Consider the following 20,614-nt stretch of genomic DNA (forward strand, 5'->3'; position numbering starts at 1 on the left):
CAGCATTTTCACATAAATTTAAGGGGAGTCACATGTAAAGAGACTGCAGATTAACATTCTTTTAGCATGGTGAAGTAATCAGGAACATCAGTCAGATAATGAGGGATTTTGTTAAGAAATTCAGATTGAAAGACATGGTAGTATAATTTCTTCTGCAGAAATCAAGATTTTCTTGTGTTATTATGATTCTTCTTGTTAAACCCATACAGTAAGCAGCTTTAGATTTCTTTATAGCATTACACTGTTCTACAGGGTTCCATAAGATCTTATGGTGCATCTGGTCAAACAATGCACCTGGCATGTCTCCAGCATTCATCTTTTTCTGCTAAACACAGAAAATAGCTGTGCAGAGGACTGGAATTCATTGTACACTTCCTGTCAATTGCAATCCATTTTAAAGGTAACAATTATTACAAGCACTCTGCATGTGGTGCATATTCAATTAGAGAGAAGAAGGCAATTGCCGAACCGGGGCAGGCTGTTTGTGCCAGAGCCAGGGGCTGTGCAGAGATGCTCTGGCTCTGCAGTCAGGAGCACAGGGCTCAGCCAGCACAGCTGACACTGCTGGAGCTCAGCAGGGAGAGCACAGGGCAAGAATGAGGGGCTGCTGCTCCATGGGTACAAAGACTTAAGCTGTAATGATAGCTAATGTCTAGAGACCTCAGCTTTGGACTTTTAGAAGGGTAGAAGACTCTGGCTTGTGTTGTTTCCAATGTAGGTTAGCTACACAAAAATTAGAAATAGATTTTACCTACAGTTTCAGGTATCTGATCCTAATAGCCATAAGATAAATGCTGCATAAACCATTATTTTTTAAACTGTGCTTACAACCCTTTTATGTATGTGTCATTTCCTTCTCTCCAAAAGAAAAAACTACAAAGGCATTTCTGTGTTCTCCCTGATTGTTTTCAACAGCTGCACAATGAAGATTTTTGCTATAGGCCTTGTCTCAAAAAAAAAAGAAAAAAAAATCTGGATGAAATACCAGAAAACAAGATCAAGGTTTTTCCTTAATATTACTAATTTCTGAAATATTTAAGCAAAACTGTGTAAAACATGGGCAAAACTATACTAATGCTATTCCAGTGCAACAAAATCTTTCCAAATGCTATTTTATTTTCAGACTCTTGTTATCAAAAGGAGTATCTCCTCCAGACCTTTCTGTTGAGCCCTGTTAGTTGGTCACCTGAGCTGTTTCCTGGGCAGCACTGCCTGAAGCCTCAGTCTTTATCACTTTTGAGTCTGAACTTGCAGGAGTTCAAGGAGGCTGGAAATCAGAGAACTTTCTTTTGTTCAGATGAGACAGTGGCCATCAGAGCTAACTTTTATGCTCAGTCTCCACTTAAATGGAAAAATGTGCTTAATGCATGCAACTAATTTAATGCTTACCAAGAATTTGGACTTTACTGGATTCCTTAGGCAAAGACCTCTTGTGTATTATTGAAGAGTGCCAGACCTGAATGCCATGCATTAGCCAAAAAGAATTTCCAGTTTGCTCTCAGAGGACTGTCAGACAGCCAGCTCTATACTTTGGAAGATAATAAACCCCCATTCTAGTGTGAAATTTTCCTGTGGGCACTGTGATTGAGGCATGCTGGGAAAACAGATTCCCCCTGCACAGCACAGACACAAAGGCAGATTAGAATCTGGTACTGGTGGTAACCTTTCTGAGAGATAACTTTTCTTTCAGTCTTTCTCTTTGCCAATCATTTGTGTTGGAAATACTGACCTCTTGCAGTGCCTTAAAGGTCATTTGTCTCTAAGAAGAGGGAACAAATCACAACAGCTGTCAATTAGGCTGCTCATTTCAAAAGGATGAGAATTATCCTTGTGTATCCTTATGTTCTGTGGTAGTTCTGCCTTGCTAATAATCTAGGGCATTTAGGGTTTTCCTCTGCCTAGAAATACTCTTTTTTTTTTTTTTTATAAATTGAGTTTGAATTATAAGAGCCATTATAACCTGACATTTGTGCATGTACTTTTCTTCCTAGAAGTATAAACTCATTATCTATAAACAGTCCAATGTTTGATAACAGAAAATAGTAGGCATTAACCAGAGATAAATTAATGTAGGCTGTGTAATATAGCAGCAAGCCCAGCTCTCTTGGTTTGATCACTTAAATGTTCACACAAATAGCAGAGCCAAAGCCCCAGGGCACACACATGTCCAGTGTGACTGTGGAGGGTTTAAGATAAAGGCACCAAACCATTTCATTTTGTGCTGCAGCTCCCTGTGAAATGAAAGGGCTGCTTCTGCCAGGTATGGGTGCTGGATATCGGGAGTGGGACCCTCACAAAGCAGATGCAGTTTGGGGGTTGGTAGTGCAGTCACCTCTCCCCAGCTGCTCTCCTCCTCTCACAGAAAGGTAACAGCAGTAGCTGCAGCTCCTGGCATGTGCTTTTAACAGCAAACACAGGAGACATCATTCTGCTACTAAAGCAGAATTTGCAGTGCATTATTTATTTTCTTCTCAAAAGACAGCTGATGGGAGAATACTATAAGACAGAATTATCTATCTGGAGAAAGGAGATTTGTTGTTGCACTGCTGGCTGTAGGTCTGCTTGTGACTGGTTTACAAGATCCATAGGCCAGCAGGAAAGCAGGAGAATTTGAGATCCCAGTGATGGTGCTTCATTGGGATACAGTGACTTCAGTTACCTCTCTGCCTTTAGTCCTGCAGTGCTCTTTTTAGTAAACATTGTTTGTTGGCATTCAGGTTACACTCCTTTGATTAATTGATTTTCCCCCCTTTCAGTTGATTTGGATACCTCTATTGCCATACTTTACTTTTGCTCTACTGTTTTGCTTTGCTTCTGACGTGAGTCCACAATCATGGATGGAACAACTCCCCAGGGAAGTGGTGGAAATGCCATCCTTGGAAGTGTTCAAAAAATGAGTAGATGTGGCATGGTAGTATTTGGTTGATGATTGGACTTGATGGTCTTGGAGATCTTTTCCTACCTCAATGATTCTGTTATTCTAAGTCTAAAGTCTGTATTGAGACTATACTATAACATATTAGGGTCAAGAAACTATAAAGATTTGATTTGCAGTTTTTGAGAAACTACAAAAAAATCTTATGACTGTTGTTTCCACATGTCTTGATTAATGTGATTAATTAGAATGAAACTAATATGCTTAAAACCACAATCCTTTTACACTAAAGTGTCTTTGATCCAGAAATCAGCTGATTGATCCCTAGCCAGTGTCCTTGTTGGAAGACATATACTAGGAACCTTTTGAAAGCTTCATGTATTTTTCAGGGATTTCCAGGAAATATTAGCTGCTCCCCTGCAAAGTGATGACTTTTATTAATCAGAGATAATCATGTCTGCTTTATAGTGCAGAGATTAAAATTTGAAGCAATCAGTACTATGCCCATCAGTGAGCAGAGCCCAAGAGCAGTCTGAACTTTGAGCCCTGCAGTGCAAACTGATCTGCTCAAGCCTCTGAGTGAGACTGCATCTTGGTGAAGTTACTCCCAAGTTAAGCAGCAGTGATGTTTATCTCCTTCTCCTGCCTGTGTTAAACCTTGGAGGTGAAGGGCCACTGAAATCTTAACTTGGAATCTTGTGCACACAGCACGCCCAGTGCAGCTGAACAATCAGGGCAGGAGCTCCTCTCTCTGAGGCAGCTTGTTCCCTTAATGGGCTTGCTATCAGGAACAGCAGCACGGGTGAGTAACTGTTTAACTCCTCATGTGATTAGAAAGGCTACTGCACCTCATTGGAGAAAGCAACCTTCGCCAGAGGTTAGACACACCTGTTTCAGAGGTGACCATGAGAACAAGGCTTAGCTTGGGGAATGAATGGAGACAGGCAGGGCAGTGTGACATATTCCCTTGTTGGCTGAACATGTTTTCCTCTGTCTTCTTGTAATTCCCTGGCTCTTCTTCCTTAGGTGATACATTTCAGAATTCCCTTTCCAGAATTTGTAACTTGCTGACACTATTTTGTCTACAAAGAGAATTCTTCATACCCTTGCACGCTTAACCAAAGAGAGGTATTGCCCTGCCCCGCTCTCATTGTTGGAGTTGTTCCCCAGAGTTAAAGGAGCATGACCAGAAAAGATACAGCTCAGAAGTATATTTGTGGCCATTAGTCAGTACTCCACCACTAGGAAAATGTGCTGGTCTTAGTTTGGCATTTGAGTGAAAGTGATAGAGGGTGGAGAGAAAAACAGAGCCAAGAATCTTATCTTCCTGTAGAAAACACAATCTTATCCATGAATCCTTTTCTAGAGGTGACCTGTAGGGATTTACACTCTGCCCACTTTAAACAAACCAGGGATTTCTGTTTATCTCACAACACCCTGCCCAGCCTCTGACTTTCTTGTAGCAGAGCAAATCAGCCCAGCCCAGCTGTACATCCGAAGCCTAAAGTAAAATTGGAGCTGTGATGTCCCAAGATTTAGAAGCAGCTCTCTGGCTGCAGCATAACGTGAGGGGAGATAGCAGCTGTAAATAATTCTGGAGAAAGCTGCTCAGAATCAAATAGCTTTCAATCACATCCCAGCAGTTTCATCTTCTCCTTCACAAAAGATACATTGGATAAATTAAACTTTAAGTGCCTGAAATTCAGGAGCACTCGTGTTAGAGCTAACCTTGCTGCCATGGAGGGCAGGGTCAATCTCACTGTTAAAATCATGATGGCTGTTGTCAGGTCAATGATGATGACTTAAAATGACTTCCATAAAACATCACCCATCTTAAAAAATGACAGTAAAACCACACAGAATGTTTATAAATATATAATGAAAATTGGGATAATTGAATTGAATGAAAACTAGCTAAAGCCTGCATTTTCACTAATTTTTTTAAATCTACTTTTCTTATGAGAGTGTTAAAATAATTAATTTTTTTGTGAAAAGATTAGTGTTGCTTTATAGTTTCAGATTCTGTAAGTTTCAGATGCTTGAAATCTAATATTTCTCTTTCATGAAATCTTTCAATGATTCACAGAATAATAAAGGATACATGGGGACTAATAATTACATGGCATCTTTTAACAGACCTTTTTAATAGACATTCTTAAATTTAAGAAATGTAGATAAGTTCTCATTTTACATCAGTGACTGAAGAGAAACATTTTACTTCTTAGAGCAAAGGATGATGTATTATGGGACATGCAGAACTTGGCATCAGGGTCAAAAATACCTCTATAACTCTATACCAGATTTTACCACTAAGCTATAAAAATTTAAAAGCAAGTTAAAAATCTAAAGAAAATTATGCAAAGCAGTAAAGAAAAAGTGTTTGTTTAAAAACAGCTAACACAATTTTGCAATCTGATTTACAGTTTTAAATCTAATTTCCATAGTTTTTGTAAGCTTCAGCCTTAACTCACTGTTTTGTCAGTGTGTATTGCAGTTCAGCACTCCTTTCTGAAAGATCTGTCATATTGTAACAAAAGAGAGAGACTGCTTTGGAATAATTCTATAAAAGAACTGAAAAGCCCTTGATTTTGGCCAGTAATGAGTAATAAAAAAGATTGGGAGCAAAGCCAACTGTCTGAGCAACAATATTCATTGAAGTTATATATGATTAGAAGAATGCCAAGTGTGTGGCTTATTAAATTTGCTTGAAGAGAATTCTTGGGAAGAGAGAAGGAAAAAGGCAGTGCAGGTCTCACTGAATCAGCTGCATATGAAAGAGTAATATTTGGATTAGAAAATAAATTAGAAGAATTCAAAGGAATTCAACAACAATGTTTGAACCATATCATAAAGGAGGCTGAAGATTAAGGGCTTATGGGCAAGAGAAAAATAGAATAGGAGAATGTGCATAAAACTCATAGCTCCATAGAGAAACACATAATCCCTTTTCTGTGTCTTCAAGGGTAAATTTGGTTTATTTTCACTATTTTGTTTTGCACTTGTTGAATAGAAGGGAATAACAGAGTAAACCTGAACAAAACTAGGATGCATTTAAACAAGATATTAGTTGATTCTGCTGCTGAAAAGCTTCATTGATAATTAAAAATACCACCAACCTTGGCTTTTTCTGTCTCTCTCTGAGGCTATGCATCATTAAAACACGCAAATGAATCCCTGAAAAAACTTCTATTCAAATTATAAGTTATATGCAAGGGGAGTAATGGCATATGTAATGCAGTCTTTCTGCAGAACAGAAACAATTCTGTAGTAGATTTCAATGTCATTCCCTTTCAATGCAGTTATCAGAGAAAGGTTAGTTCTCTGCTGGAATACTTTCTGAAAGCATCAGACTCTCCTGCTATGAAGAAATACAATTGAAAAGACTTATACTGTTCAATAGCTAACACTTTATTATGGGAGTAGTGACCAGAAACTTTTTTGTGATCTAAAATCTGTGAGACTCTAACAGTTGAGCTGATACTATGGTCAGTACTTTTTTCTATCAAGCTGTTTTTGATAGAAAATTGGATTTTTGATTAAATTGAGATGTGCAAGAAGCGATGAATTTTTCTATGTAAAATTTCAAATGCTTAAAAGAAAGGAATTGCTGAAAAAGGTATGAGATTGCATCATGAAAATTATAGTATTGGGCCATAAGTTTCCATTTTATTCTAGGAGATAGATTTCCTACAACCTGGGGGTTTTGGGACATATGAGTCAGTGTTAAAAGGGAAGAAAACTGCATTTAAATTACTTCTACCAGGCTCTAGGTAGTGGCAGGGTTGTCTAAAATTACTCATGCTGAAAAGTATTTTGAACACTGCAATGCCATAGACCTGAGAACAGCTTCATGTTTTAAAAAGAATTACAATTGTACTAGTCACTTCTTCAAAAAAAACCCAGATGATTGAATTTCACATTTCTAAACTCTAAACAACACAATGGAAAGAAAAAAATCTTTATCTTTCTAATTATGACAATTTTTATTGAAACAGAAATCAAACAATGTCATTGCTTAAATTTGTGGGCCAGACTGCAGTTCATATAGTCCCTTTGCAAAAATCTACAGGGATCCAGTCTTGCAGACCACTTCTGTTTTACTTACTGGAGCTCTTTGATTTCCTTAATTTTGAAGCATTTTTGCATGGAAGTTGGTGCAAGCTGTTATCTCCGCACCTGTCTGGCATTTCAGGTCTCTTGGGAAGAACAGATTGTTATATCCTTATATCCTTATTTTTTTGCTTATGCTGGTAATTGTTACTGTTTTCCTGGCAATATCTCCAGTCCTTCCCCTGATGGAGGTGTAAATCTCTTGCTTTGCATTGATGAAATCCCATCCAGCTGTATTGCAGTGACTGTTACTCCTTACACCAGTGTAAAACATGATGTCATTTATTTCCATGTCCTACCTGTTTAGTTCTCATTTTGGAATCTGCTGATAGGTTGTTGTAGGTGTAATGGGCCTGTGTGACTCCACAGAAAAGGACAGCAACAATACCTGGAATTAAAAAAAAAAAAAAAAGGGTTAGTTGCTTCTGTTTTCTTACTTAGGCTTGCAAAAGGCTGCATAAAAAAACAAATTAGTCTGTTAATAGCTTTTTATAACCAAAGAAATTTGAGATATATGTTCTAAGGCCAATCATGCTTTCATAGCATTTCCACTGTTGTGTATTTGGAAATTCAAAGGCCGTAGAAATTTTTTTTCAATTAATACATGGTATGATCCAATCATAATCTGACAGTAATTGTAAGTGTAGGACTAACATAATTGTAACATGTAGGAATTTGGACTATTTGAAAGAATTTGGCAGGGACTGAATAGGAAAGGAAAAAAAAAGGTTACATTTAAATGGTTTGGGATCACTTGGTAGGGAATGACTGCAAAAGGGTAAAATCATTCCAGTCTGTGCCTGATTGTATCTTATCACAAGCAGTGTGTAACAATGTCCAGGTGAACAACAACACTGTGCTTTAAAGGGATGCTCTGGCGGGTGCAAGCTGTGCTGCCCAGAACAAGCAGGTCAGTGCCTGGGGACACAGTTGTAGTCCCAGCTTGTGGAAGGTCTGCAGGGGAAGCAGGATTGTCAGGAATAATAGTAACAAATTTGTTTTATAGGGATATTTTTCAATACTGCCTTGGCCCTGGTTGTAACTCACTGGTATCACAGAGTAACATCACTGTGTGCTGTAGTGTAATCAAAGCAGCTGGTAAGATTGGGCAGAGATAATGCAGGAGGAACACACATAGGGAGAAAACAGAAATCCAAAACCGGTGTCCACCAGTAGCCACATGCAAATGGCCATGGAGGGAGAACGCTCTGTCTTTTTCCTAAACTTGGGGCATATCTGCACAGATAATTATTTACACAACAGCTCAGGGCTTCCTTGTGTCCACTCTGATCATTGTTCCCTGCAGACATTTTGTTAGCTTCTGAGTTCTCTTTATAGTTTAAATTTACCTGCACTGTTTCTACAGAACACTGACTCTTTAGGCAAGAGAAATTCCACTGAACTTTTAGTGTGTCTTTGTTTCTTATATTTATTTTAAGTCTGTTTTGAATTTTTTTTCCTAGCTAAACTAAGCCTTTTCTTCATGGTAAATATTGTGGGGTGTGGTGAGATTGTCATTGCTGAAACACATTCCAGAAGTTTATATTTTTGTGAGGTCTAATTGCTCTCATGAATGTGTCTAATTCTTTTTTCTCAGTAACTGGATTTGATTGTGCAGAACTGATCTGAAGAGTTTAAAAATTCTCAAGGCATTAATAATATGCACTGGGATGCTCAAACAATGACATTTCAGTTAAAAATACAGGCAAACAGTAATGTTGCTAAGTATCACTAGCTCCAGGCTCAGTAACTGAAATGGAGATAAGAGTTTCTGATGCAGTTTCTTCTCTATTAATCATCAGGATGTCAAGTCTTGCATTTTAAAAATTGACTATTTAATTCAGCAGTGATTATAAAATGGTTTTGACTGCTAAGAAACTGTTAATTATGGGTAGTGAGGAAAACCAAGAGAGTGTCATGAAGAATAAAATGGCTTAAATCTGATTTTGCAATAAGAATAAATGAACTGAACCATGCAATTATGCAAGTGTAGAAACCAGATACCCTGTTTCCAGGGAAGACTGGAGGAATGCAGTGGAATATTCCAATTGCTACAATTGAAAGCTTAATATGTACCAGCCATGACTCTCACAATGAATAGTTCATTAAAAGGCTTGGAGAAAATTGTTTGTAATGAATATCCATAAAAATGATTACTTAAGAGTAATGATCAATTACATGCTAACTGAAAAGGAAAGAGAAGTACCTGAAGAGGCAAACACAGAACTCTTTAGTTACAAGGAAAAGGCAATCTGGATTTCTTTGTAGCACTATAAAAGCTGGAATTGAAGTTAGCTGGGTAGCACAATACTGGCTGAGCAGAATGCGGCACAGAATGAGGTTGTTTTTGTGGGCTTGCTTTCACAGAGAAGCAGCTAAGAGCAGATATGGCAACACTGGGGTTGAAAACAGAAAATATCCATTAGATGCAGGAGGCCGATAAAGCAAGGTGGACCTTTTACTTGTCCTCAGTTTCAGGCTGCTGGAGGCAGCTCAGTCATCCTTTACTTAGTGGAAAAATCAGCAATTACTGAGACAGTACTACAATTGCAGAACAAAATGCTAACTCAAAGTAAGCAGGGAATGTTTTGAGTTGAAACAGGTGGTAAGTTAAGTGCAATACAGCTCTTTGTGTTTATTAACAGATTACTGACATTTTTCTCTTAATATAAAAGATGAGACACATCACAGAAAAAATGCTTTTATCACTAGTAAACTTTCAGCTTCAGACCAACCTCTTTTTTATAGAAATAAAAGCCTTGCCATTTTATTTGATTTTTTTTGTAACAGAGAAATTGAGGTAGCTTGTTAGCTGTTAATACAGCTAGAGAACTTATTCTTACATTAGTTTTTACAAATATATGTAGTTGAAATGGTTATTGAGTCAAAAAGTAGTAATATAAAAAAATATAGCAACTATATAGGAACTTGTACATTTAATAGTATTTTCCTGATAGTGGGAACCTTAAAATTATAGTGTGGGAATTAATTTACAAGTGCTCATCTGAAAATAGCTCCCATATTAGCTCTCACTAATAGACAAAATCTTCTTTCACATCATTTCACAAACATGCAAAAAGGAATGTTGGAGAAGAGCAGCGTGTGCAATGTTCTTTTAATGCAAACCTGTAAGTGAGTGGCCACAATCAAAACCTGAGAATTTGCTAATTTGAGAGATTAAACCAGACATTTTTGTCCAGCTGTCAGGTCTTTTGGTGGTAAAAAAGGGAATTTAGAAAAAGAAAACCCCCAAACTGCTACCTTCTGGGGGAGTAAAGGAATAGGTAAAAAGTGTAGCTTCATTTCAAAAGACCTGTAAGCAAACCAGTTTTCATCCCAACTTAAAATTTTTCCAGAACTTCTGGGATGCCTCTCTAAAGATGAACAACATCCTGAAATCTCTCAGTAAAGCAGCAGGAACTGGTCTTTCATCAGAAGTAGGGAAATGCTTGGAAAAAGGAACAATGAGGATTGGGTAAAAGAGAAATTATTTAAATCAGATAACATTTACTTTGGAGTCATATTTATGTCAGAATCTCCACAGCATGTCCTGGGCTGCAGCTGAATGTGTGAGTGGCAGGAAATGAGACTCTGTGTGCCTCCAGTTGCTGCAGTAATGGGGCCACACACCCAGGGGCAACACCCTCCCTGTCCAGGCTGTTTGAGGGTATGGAGTGTAACTAATCATTTTCCAGATACTAAAGAAAAGATTTAAGGTTTCTTACACCAGACCTGCACCAATGCAAATCAAAGCTCGTGCTTTGTTCATGAGGCTTTTATCTCTGGAGTTATCTGAGGCTGATTTTATTTTGAAGTGACAGAAAGCAACAAGAGATGGAGCTGAGGGGATTTTTTAGGCCCTTATCTGAGCACTGGTCATTGGTATTGTACCTGGCTGCTTCAAGTGAGACCTGGGCTTCAGTGTTGTACTTTTGTAACCCCAAATGAATTTCTGAATTCAATTTCCACTGGAACTCCTATGGTGACATATAACAGCATTTATTCTGGCCATGCTAGGAGTGCTTACCCTGTTTATGCTGAACCTCTGCACTAGCAATAAGACTCCACTATCCACATTTTATGCAACAGATCTTTGGTCTCAGCTTATTGCTTTGCTATTATATGTAATTTTCTCCAAAACATACATGTTTCTTTTTTTTTCTTACTGCCTTAGAAGACTGTGCCTACAGCAGCCTCTAAATTAGCCAGACCCAAGCCCTGACTCCAGTAAGGGATTGGCAGCAGACCAGCTCAGTTGTCATCTGTCTCTGCACAGCTGGGCAAATGCCATTTTCTTATCTCTTGTTTTCCTAATTAGGCTTAGATTCCATCCTGTGCTCCTGGGAGTGGCAGACCTTGAGCTTACAAGAGTTGTGGTCTCTTTGCTTTTGACCTGGGAGCCAAATTATCCCCTCTCCCTCGTCCCTGGCAGGAGTGTGCCTACTCTGCATGTCACAGCATGGCACCTTACTAATGAATAAAGAAAAGAAAGCCACACAGTGTAGAACTGAAAGCCCAGAATATCTTCCTTGTACAGAATAATGTCAGCTCAGTGAACTGAAGCCCAAACTGCCTTGGGCTCACAGTGCTCAGAACTGCAGAGAGAAATGTTTTGGTAGATCTCTTCTGAGAGTGTGCACAAGACCTGCTCACAGCATTTTAAAAAAGCAATGAGGTAGATGACAGATTTTAGACAAATCACAGCAAACAGATAGGAGAAGTGAAAAGCATGAGGATAAATGCACTTTGTCAGCAGTATTAAAGAAAATGAAGTTGGTGACATTCATGCTTGCTATGTCCTAAATAGAAAAGTAGCACAAAATTGCCCCAGGGAGAGACCAATCTTTGGACTCATCCTGGGCACCTCATTCATAATATGCTGCTTATTTATTTTTGGAGGAAAGGAGGAAGAGCTTTCCTGATAGATAGACTCTGCTCTCCTGTGAGCCCCTGAATAGGAAGGCAGGTGTCACAAAGGCAGAAACATCAGAAAATGACCAGACAAGAATTGCTGAAGGTGAGGAAGGAGCAGTAATTTATTATCACGAGTTTTTTGCTTTATAATGATCAGGGCTCTGAAAACTAGTAAAGGAACAAAAATTACACTCTCCAACAATTTTTTCCTTCAAGGTCTATTGTCTTTTTTGTCTTCATGATGCAGGTCTTTACTGTGTAAAATCAGAGAGCTCGGCTGCAATTTTGATGCCTTTACACTGAGTTACTGTGTGATTTTGAAGCATGCACCAAATGAACACATAGATACAGGTCAATTCCCATGTGCTTAAGTGTATTTCTGCAGGTAAATTAATCTCCTTTTAGCTGAGTATCTGGTCATTTCAAACAGGTGTAGATAGAGAAGGTCTAAGTGAGATGACCATTAAATGCTCATGTACATCATGAAACCTTTCTCAGACTGAGTGATCATTCAAAATTTAGAAAATGTTGTTAATTATAAAACAAGATAAAAAGCAATTAATAAATGCAAGATATACTTTCTTGATTTATTTCAACAAGTGTTTAATTTAAATTATTTGTGATTTTTTTCATAGCCTACTAGTAAATACTATGTAATGAACTTTGCAAATGAAAACATCTCTATTAGCACTGACCTTACTCTAGTATTCTGCTATTACAGCTTTGCTCAGCAGTCAGGAATGATATACTCCAGGGCAAATGAGAAAATGCACAAATTAGATTCTACTGTATAAGAATCAATTTATCATGCATGTGTCACAGCTTGATGATATAGCTATAAGATTAATAACCATAGTATTAATTTATAATTTCCAGTTCCCAGTATAACAATAATTGTGTAGTCATCCCAGATTTTTATTTTGATTTGCTGGTTCAATCACATCCATTTTTCAATCAGGGTCAGGCCTATATATTGTGTGTTATATATCATGGGATATCTTGAGGCAGAGAAATGAAATATTTTCTAAAATATTGACCCGTACTACTCTCCATTAAATTTTATTTTAGAAATCTGCAAGCTAAACAAGTGAACACTACCACCTACTTTACCCACTAAAAAAACCAGTATAGCCCATTATTTCTAAATTATTAAATACTTCAATATTACACTTCAAAAAGCTCAGAATGATTGAAGGACTGCTGTGGAAAGGATTATAAGAATAATATTGTTTTGCAATTACATTACTTAATAGCTACAGGGAAATACCAGTCTAGTGTTAATCCTTTGAAGTCCATTTAGAAGGAATGAACAGAGAAAGCAGAATGTCCAAGGAAAAGGAAGATGAATAGAGGCATAAATGTCTAATGGAACCAGCTGATTTTTGAAGCACGTTGACACTCGCAGTGTGGTGCACTGAATGCACTGGTGCAGCTGTGCCATTGCTGGGCTGAGGCTCTGCATTCTCACAGCTGCTTGTAAGGACAGGCACAGGGCTGTAAAACCAGAACCTGCACCCACTGAGACAAAGGGCAAAGCAAGAAAGCTGGGAAAGACTGGAAATTAGAGTGTGGAGTGAGAGCTGAGTGTGTCCTGGAGCATGAGTGCCCCTTTGCTGGCTCCCCCTGCAGCAGGTGCTTTGTGTGCACACAACTGCATTTTGCACACATTTCCTCAGCATGGACATGAGAGATCAGGGCTGAACCCAAGTCTGGTGAAAATCTCTTAACCAATAGAATATTTCTGCTGCTGAACTTGGAGTTTAAAATAGTATTTTGAAAGGAGGAGAGTTAGAACTATTTCAGAGGAAACTGAAAGAAAAAAGCAACATCAAAACTGGTTAAGCCAGGCAACTAAAGGGTAATGTCAGCACAGTACTAATAAAGTACATGCAGTTATAAAACACAGCTTTGAACTTCTGGAGCTACAAGAAAGGCCCCATGATTTTTTTCCATAATAACAGCTTCTGACAAAAGCCTTTTACAGAAATTAAGTGACAAAGATTTAAGTGATAAAAGTTTCAAGATTAAACTTTGCCTTCTCACCACAGTGTAATTAAACAATTTCCACATGAAACTCAGAAACCATGAAAAAATACCCATGAAAAAATGCTAGTGACAGAACTAAAAATGCTTGGTACTTTTTATTGGAATATATATGTTGGTGAATTAATTATCTTTCCTCTGTCAGTTCCTGTTTTGTTAAGAATTAGTTAAATTTCCCAACAGTTTTCTATTTTTCCCTTAAATTGAAACTTTACTTTGGTTCCACTCTATTCCTCCTTCTCTGCCTCTGTCCACTTAGAATTCCATACCATGGCTTCCACCACCATCTGTGGTGTTCAATAATTAAGTCTTTTATTTCAGATATTTTATATATTACAGCAGAAAAGAGCAATGAAACACTCTTCAGGGTAACTACCAGGAGAGACTCTGCTGTCCATCATCACGTTTGAGGCATGCAAAAAAGACACATGCCAATTATTTTTGTCTGGACGTAGAGTCTGTTCCTATGCCTGAGAAATGGAAATTACCTTTGGTGCAGCACCTGAGGCTCTGAAAGATATGAGTGTTTCCTTTACAAATCTACTTTTTGTGTGTAATGTATAATCAGTTGTTCAGTTGCTGAAACACAGCATCCTTGTGCTCTGTGAGGAATGCATTTTAAAACAGTCTTTACTTGGAAGTCACTGGATTAGGAAATCTGTACCTCCAGTAAAAGGAAAGTGATCAACAATCCTCCTCCTCTGCTTTTTATTGCAGTATTCATGGCACATTTTTAAGAGCTTGTTGAGTGTAACCCCAGGCAGCAGCTCAGACTCTCAGAGCTGCTCACTGCCTCTCTCCCTTCTCCTTGGTGGGATGGGGAGAGAATGAGGCAAGAGCAAGAGTGAGAAACCTTCCTGTACTTCTCCTGCTCTGGGCTCAGCTGTCCAGGCACCCTCAGCCCCTTTGCAGCGGGACTGAGGAGCAAAAAACTCCTTGGATCTGTGTAAGAGCTTCTCAGGGACCCCTGAAATATCCCAGCACCACACTAGCTACTGCGAAGAAAATTAATGCTACCCTTGCCCAAACCAGTACAGAGCTGTTAAGAGACAAAATGGACTTTCATTCCACCTGGTATCTGATTTTCTTGATGAAATTAATTACCACCCTTTTGTTCAGTTCATGTGCCACTGTTTTTATTCATTGGCCTGAAGAATTTGGCAGTAAACAGGATGCAAAGTTGTATAATTAGTAAGACAAAGATGCAGATATTAATACCCATTCAGAAATGGTTTGATTGTGTGGCTGATATTAAAAAAGTAACATGCTGGCTCCAGAGAACTCAGTAAAAATATAACTGTTGCTTTCCAAAGGCTTTGAACAATTTTGCAAACAAAGCAGCATGGGCTGCATTACATTCCATTAAGCATTTTTCTTCTCCTGATTTTCCCTGACATTAATTAGAGCACTGGAGTTCAGAGGCGACAACCTCGAGAGCATTAAAACAATCAAGGCCATAGAAACTTTGTTCTTTTGAGTCACACTATACAATAGATTGCTGTGGAGGTAAACTATATCCATTTACAAATTTTGCCTAAACTTCTGTGTGGACTTTAATGGAGGCCCTGGGTACATAATTGACTGTGATTGTACAATTTGTTTCCTGGCATTAATGAAAAAAATAATTGGATCTCACATCTTTCTACCTGTCATTGGGACATGGCTGTGCCAAAATGTACATGTAAGTGCACTGAACAAGATGACTTTTTTTTTGTAAGTATAAAGGTGGATGCAACCCACCCTTAGCCCTATTCTTGGTTTACTATTGATAATTGGTGTCAATTCTTGATAATTGAGAAAAATGAGAAGGGCTCAGGATATGCAGTGTGTGCAGAGGAGCACAGGCTGGTAATCACAGGGCACTGCCTCCTTCCTTCCTTGCCTTACTGTTATCTTTGGTCTCCTAGCTGGCCAGAAAATAGGGGGATTAATAGAGAGACATTAATAGGGATGGGATAATGCAGGGAAGAGAGACTGAGGACTTGAGCCTGATCTCTTATGTCTTTGTCTGGAAGAATTATTCACTGGCACTACAAAATTGTTCTTAAAGATGAAACAATCTCCAATATAGCAACAGGCTTTTAGGAGCTTTAGATATGATGTCATGCCTAAAATAAACCATGCATTTTAGCCACACTAGAGGCATAATACAAAATTGCTTTTATTTCATTAAATGCAATACTTACCTGTAAGCCCAGCAGCTTCTGCTGATAAGAAGGCACTCCAGGATAGGAGGAAAAACAGACCTGTCTCCAACATAGGAAACTCACACAGCTTTGTGAATTTGGTCAAGTGCTAAAAGATTACTAAGGAAAAATAAAAACCCAACTGTTTTGTAAGCTAAAATCACCCCCAGTCTGAGAAAGGATGAAAGAAAGAAAGCAAGCTCCCCACCATACTCATCTAAACATTGAATTTGGGAAGAACTGCACAGCTTCTGACTTATCTCAAGGAGCAAAATCCAGAACAGATCTTAAAGTCAGCTATTTTAAATACTTTTGTGGAGTTTGAATTAATGCCTAGTTGGTTGCATTTGATATTCTATTTCCTAGAAAAAAGGAAAAGGAAGTAATTTTGTCCAGTTTTATAAACAAACTGGCATTTGTTTACATTTGTGTGAATGCAAGAAAGATCAAAATCACTGATCTTTCTACAGTAGCATTTTATATGAGCTGCAAAACACAAGAAAAAATGCAGGGCAACAGAAATTTCCAGCTTAGTTAAACTGATGGGCTTGTTGGTCACACTGACACGGTGTAGTGTTACCCTTGTAGTTTTGTATAATTGCTGCTAGCCTGAAGCTCGTAAATAAGTTCCTGTTCTTAAAAAATTAATGTTTGAGCCTCAATATACTTCAAAACACTTTCCTTAAAATACAATTCTTTGCAAATAGGGTGATAAAGGCCAGAGTCCTACCTAATGAAGAAATTTGTAGATTCTGATAAATGACATTTCCTGTCAATTTATGATTTTATCTGTTTGTTTACAAACACTTGAGCCTCGAGTGAAAAGCTTCAGGCTCAAACTAAAGATGGTCACTCAGATATGGCATATTTTTTCCAATATATATAGATTTGCTCCCTGAAAACAAACCATAAAGGATATTAAAGCTGTGACAACAGCATAAGAAGATCCCATGGCAAATGATCCAGCAAAGATCCCCAGAAAATTTCCCACTGACTGGAAGAAAGCTGCAGCATCAAAAGCATTAGGATTCTCCTTGGGACTGTAAATGGATATAGAGCTGAAAAGAAAACAAAGGGGTGGGGGAGAGGGAGAGAAAAAGGAACAACAAATTCAATCACATTGTAACAATTTTGGAATCAATAATTGCAAATGAATGGTATTAAGCACTCAAAATGCAAACCAAGACTTCTGTGGGCTAACAGCAGATGAGAGCAAAGCAGATGGAGACTGGGGAGAACCAATTTGTTTTCAAGGTATCACACTGGAAATAGTCTAGTGCCAGTCAGCAACACTTTTATACTAGAAGTGCCATAAACAATATTGTTTCCAGGCCAACAAAACATTAAAAGGTGGTAGGTGGATAAGAAAACTGCAGGGAAGATAGATAACTCTGAATTATTTATTGGCCATATGTCCTCAGAGCAGTTACATATTCGCAAATATCCTTGATAAAAAGTGCAGCTTTGTGGCTGAGGTTCAAATGGGTGCCACAAATCACAGCAGGTACCACACATGCAGCAGCAATTCTGTCTCAAACCACTGAGCACTTTCCTTCCTGGTGTAACCCTTCATAGCCAGGGCTGGAGCTGTGGCAAGAGCTCAGCAGTAGGAAACTTGTGGGCAGAATGGAAGTTGTCCCACAGAAAGAAACTGCTGCAGTTGGCCAAGGTCATCTCCTGTTTCCCACCCCTGAGTGCAGCCACCACAGGTGTTTTGGGATGGGAAAGGATGCCACCAAAGCAAAGGGGCTGTGCACAATATAATTTGAGTGTCTCAGAGTTGTTATTAGCCAGCAGTCAGTTATATATGAGAACACCAGTAACTCCACGTTTGTATGTCCTTTTGCTTGTTGAAATGTTATATTGAACAGATACAAAATAGCTCTAAGCCTCACAAACTAAGAAACATTTTCCATCTTTGTGTTCTTTTTCTTTGAGTATTGAGTGCTTTTATGATCCTTGTCAAAGAAAATGTGCTGAGCTTGGCTTTGGATTCCAGAATGTGCCTTGGATAGATGGAAAATGACTAGTATTTTAAGAATTGGAATTTTAGAGTTTTTAAAAAATTGTGAATATTTTAAGCTTGTGGATATTAAGAATGCAATCCTTGTAGTGTGATGATTTTCATTTGGAAATAAGGCTTAGGGTTGAAATTCTGTATAAAGGATTTTCTTAACAGATGCATTGAAATAACATGAAGATGTGAAAACAGTTCTGTGCTTTCAGTCTGCAGAAATGGCACAAGATTCTCAAGGCATATGAGGGAGCACCACAAATACGAGGGGGGAATGCTCAGGTACTACAACAGAAGTAACTAAAATGTCTTATCTCCAGTTATGCTATTAGCACCATCACCAATCAGTGAGATGGTTTCTGCTGGAAGGTGCTGTTGATACAAGGACACAGAACCCTGGCAGCAGAGGAATTGGTGATCAGTAGCATGTTGCCATCTAAATTTTCTGTCCTTTCTCAGCTGTGGCTTTCTTAGACCAGGGGATCAGTTATAATTCTTTGCTCCTCTTGCCTAGAAACTTGTAGGTGTGTCTTGACAGCAAAGCAGCCACTTGGTGCTTTGATGTTTGTCCCAGCCAAGTACAAAGCCTGCAGCTGCTGCTCTGTTTTGCTTAGTGAATTATAAATCAGGAAATGATCTTTTGTGCCACTGGTGCTCTGGTCTGCATTGAATGGTGAATTCAGAGAGGTCCTAGAATAAAGGAAAATGGTTCTGTTAGAATGATGGGCTCTCACCATGATAGGAACGCTCAGTAACAAAACAGGCCATGGCATGGAGTGAGAATTTATTAGTCAAATGTAAGCCATAGTCAGTAAATGGTTTTTTTAAAGTATGTTAATCTTAGGGCAAGAAAAGTTGGCTTTATTAAGACTGGTTAGGGTTACAGTTTGCCCTCCAATCTACCAACAGATTTCAGGGATGAAGAAAACTAGAAGAAAGCATCCAATTCTTAATGTAGTTATTTCAGGAACAAGTATGAAGTGACTCATTCTCACGGAAAAGTTTTTTTACTCAGTGTGCCCCCCATGATTTTTAAAAGCACCATAACATGACATATGCTCATTATACTTCTGTGGTTTCGAGTCTAAATCTTTCCAGAGCTCCTGTTTCCCTGCAGCTCAGAGAATATCTGCTTCTATTCTTCATTTCACATTATTCTCTACTAGGGCTATTTATTTTTCTGGATATGTTTCTTTTTAGCACTAACTTTTAATCCTTTCAAGCGTCCAAAATACAAAGTAATTTACCTGAGGTATTCTATATAAGATGCAACTTAACAGAACACGATCTTATTCTGTTTATTCCACTACTTTCTGCCAAACCAATTATTTGACCTAAAAACAAAATGGCAAAGTTTAACACTGGAGAAAACCATCATTAAAGTTATAGTGCCTCTATTCTTCCTTTTCCTTGGAGAGCAATTTGAGGTCTGCTGGCATGACTTGCCCTCTCTGCTATCTGCTCTGTGCTCTTTGTACAAAGGGAATGACTGCAGTTCATTAATAAGCAGTGTGGGTTTGATACTAAATTTCAAACTGTTTTCAGGTTTTAGAGGCTTTCTAAACGCTGAACGAGTTTAAGAAAAAAAAAGGGGTTTATTTCTGTAAATTTGTATCAGAGGTGGATTAAGGGAGTCCTCAAAGTAAATTCAGCAGAAAACTGTTTCAGAGACTGATAAATGAACAGATTTAATGGCAAAGGCCTGCTTTATCTGCCAGCCAGAATGAGAAAGAGTGCAGGGGTAGGAGTGAGAGATTTTTGTTGGCTCGTCACTGAATACTTAATATTGTGTCTCACCTGTCCCAGTCCTTGCTGTCTGTGTGTGTGAGCTCGGTAAGCTCTGCCTCTCCTTCTGGTGGGAATAATACTTCACTTCCTGGCTGGATTCATTAGGATTAGCCAGCACTTTCTAGATTAGACAGCTGTTTAACAGATCTCTTTTTATTTCCAGTTTTTCTGTGTTTCCTTGAGCCAACAACATTGGACAGACTCAAGTGCTTTCACAGCTTTCCAAAAAGGAAATACAGACAATATTTATTTATGCAATATATTGCAAGTTGGGGTGGTAGTTTTTCTTGAAGCAGATAGAAAGATGAACAGTTTGTGTCAGTTGTTCCATGCTAAGCTTTCCACTTCCCTCCCCTCTTATGCTGAGATCACTTTAGGATGAAAGCTCAGCATGACAAACACTTTCATTCTATACATTTTATAGGAATTTAATACTGAAAGTCTGCATTACAGATGGGCTTTTGCAATATAAAGCATCCAGTCACATTTCCTGTTGCATCTTATTTGATTACTTTTTACATCTTCATTTATGAAAAAGATCTTTTTCTTCCTGTTAGTTTTCCCAGCCTGTAAGTAGAGCACAATGTATTTTCCTTGGAAAAAAGAAAAAAAATAGAAAGCATTGCAGCAAAATTTTTCCAGTAATTCATGCAAGTTTTTTGAGGAAAAATCTGTTGTTGAGGT

At 38.3% G+C, this 20,614-nt stretch overlaps 1 protein-coding gene across 1 annotated transcript in view; it reads right to left on the bottom strand.

The window, feature by feature from the left end:
- Positions 1 to 20,614, bottom strand: part of SLC9A9 (solute carrier family 9 member A9) — a 182,523-nt gene that overhangs the window by 95,855 nt on the left and 66,054 nt on the right. The window contains exons 7-9 of the mRNA XM_005489442.4: positions 17,048 to 17,186; positions 16,129 to 16,234; positions 7,285 to 7,373 (exon numbers count right to left, since the gene is read on the bottom strand). Of these exons, the coding sequence (XP_005489499.2) occupies positions 7,285 to 7,373; positions 16,129 to 16,234; positions 17,048 to 17,186 (334 nt within the window). The remainder of the gene's footprint in view (positions 1 to 7,284; positions 7,374 to 16,128; positions 16,235 to 17,047; positions 17,187 to 20,614) is intronic.

The sequence above is a fragment of the Zonotrichia albicollis genome, chromosome 9 (genome assembly GCF_047830755.1).
Source record: "Zonotrichia albicollis isolate bZonAlb1 chromosome 9, bZonAlb1.hap1, whole genome shotgun sequence".
Taxonomy (NCBI): domain Eukaryota; kingdom Metazoa; phylum Chordata; class Aves; order Passeriformes; family Passerellidae; genus Zonotrichia; species Zonotrichia albicollis.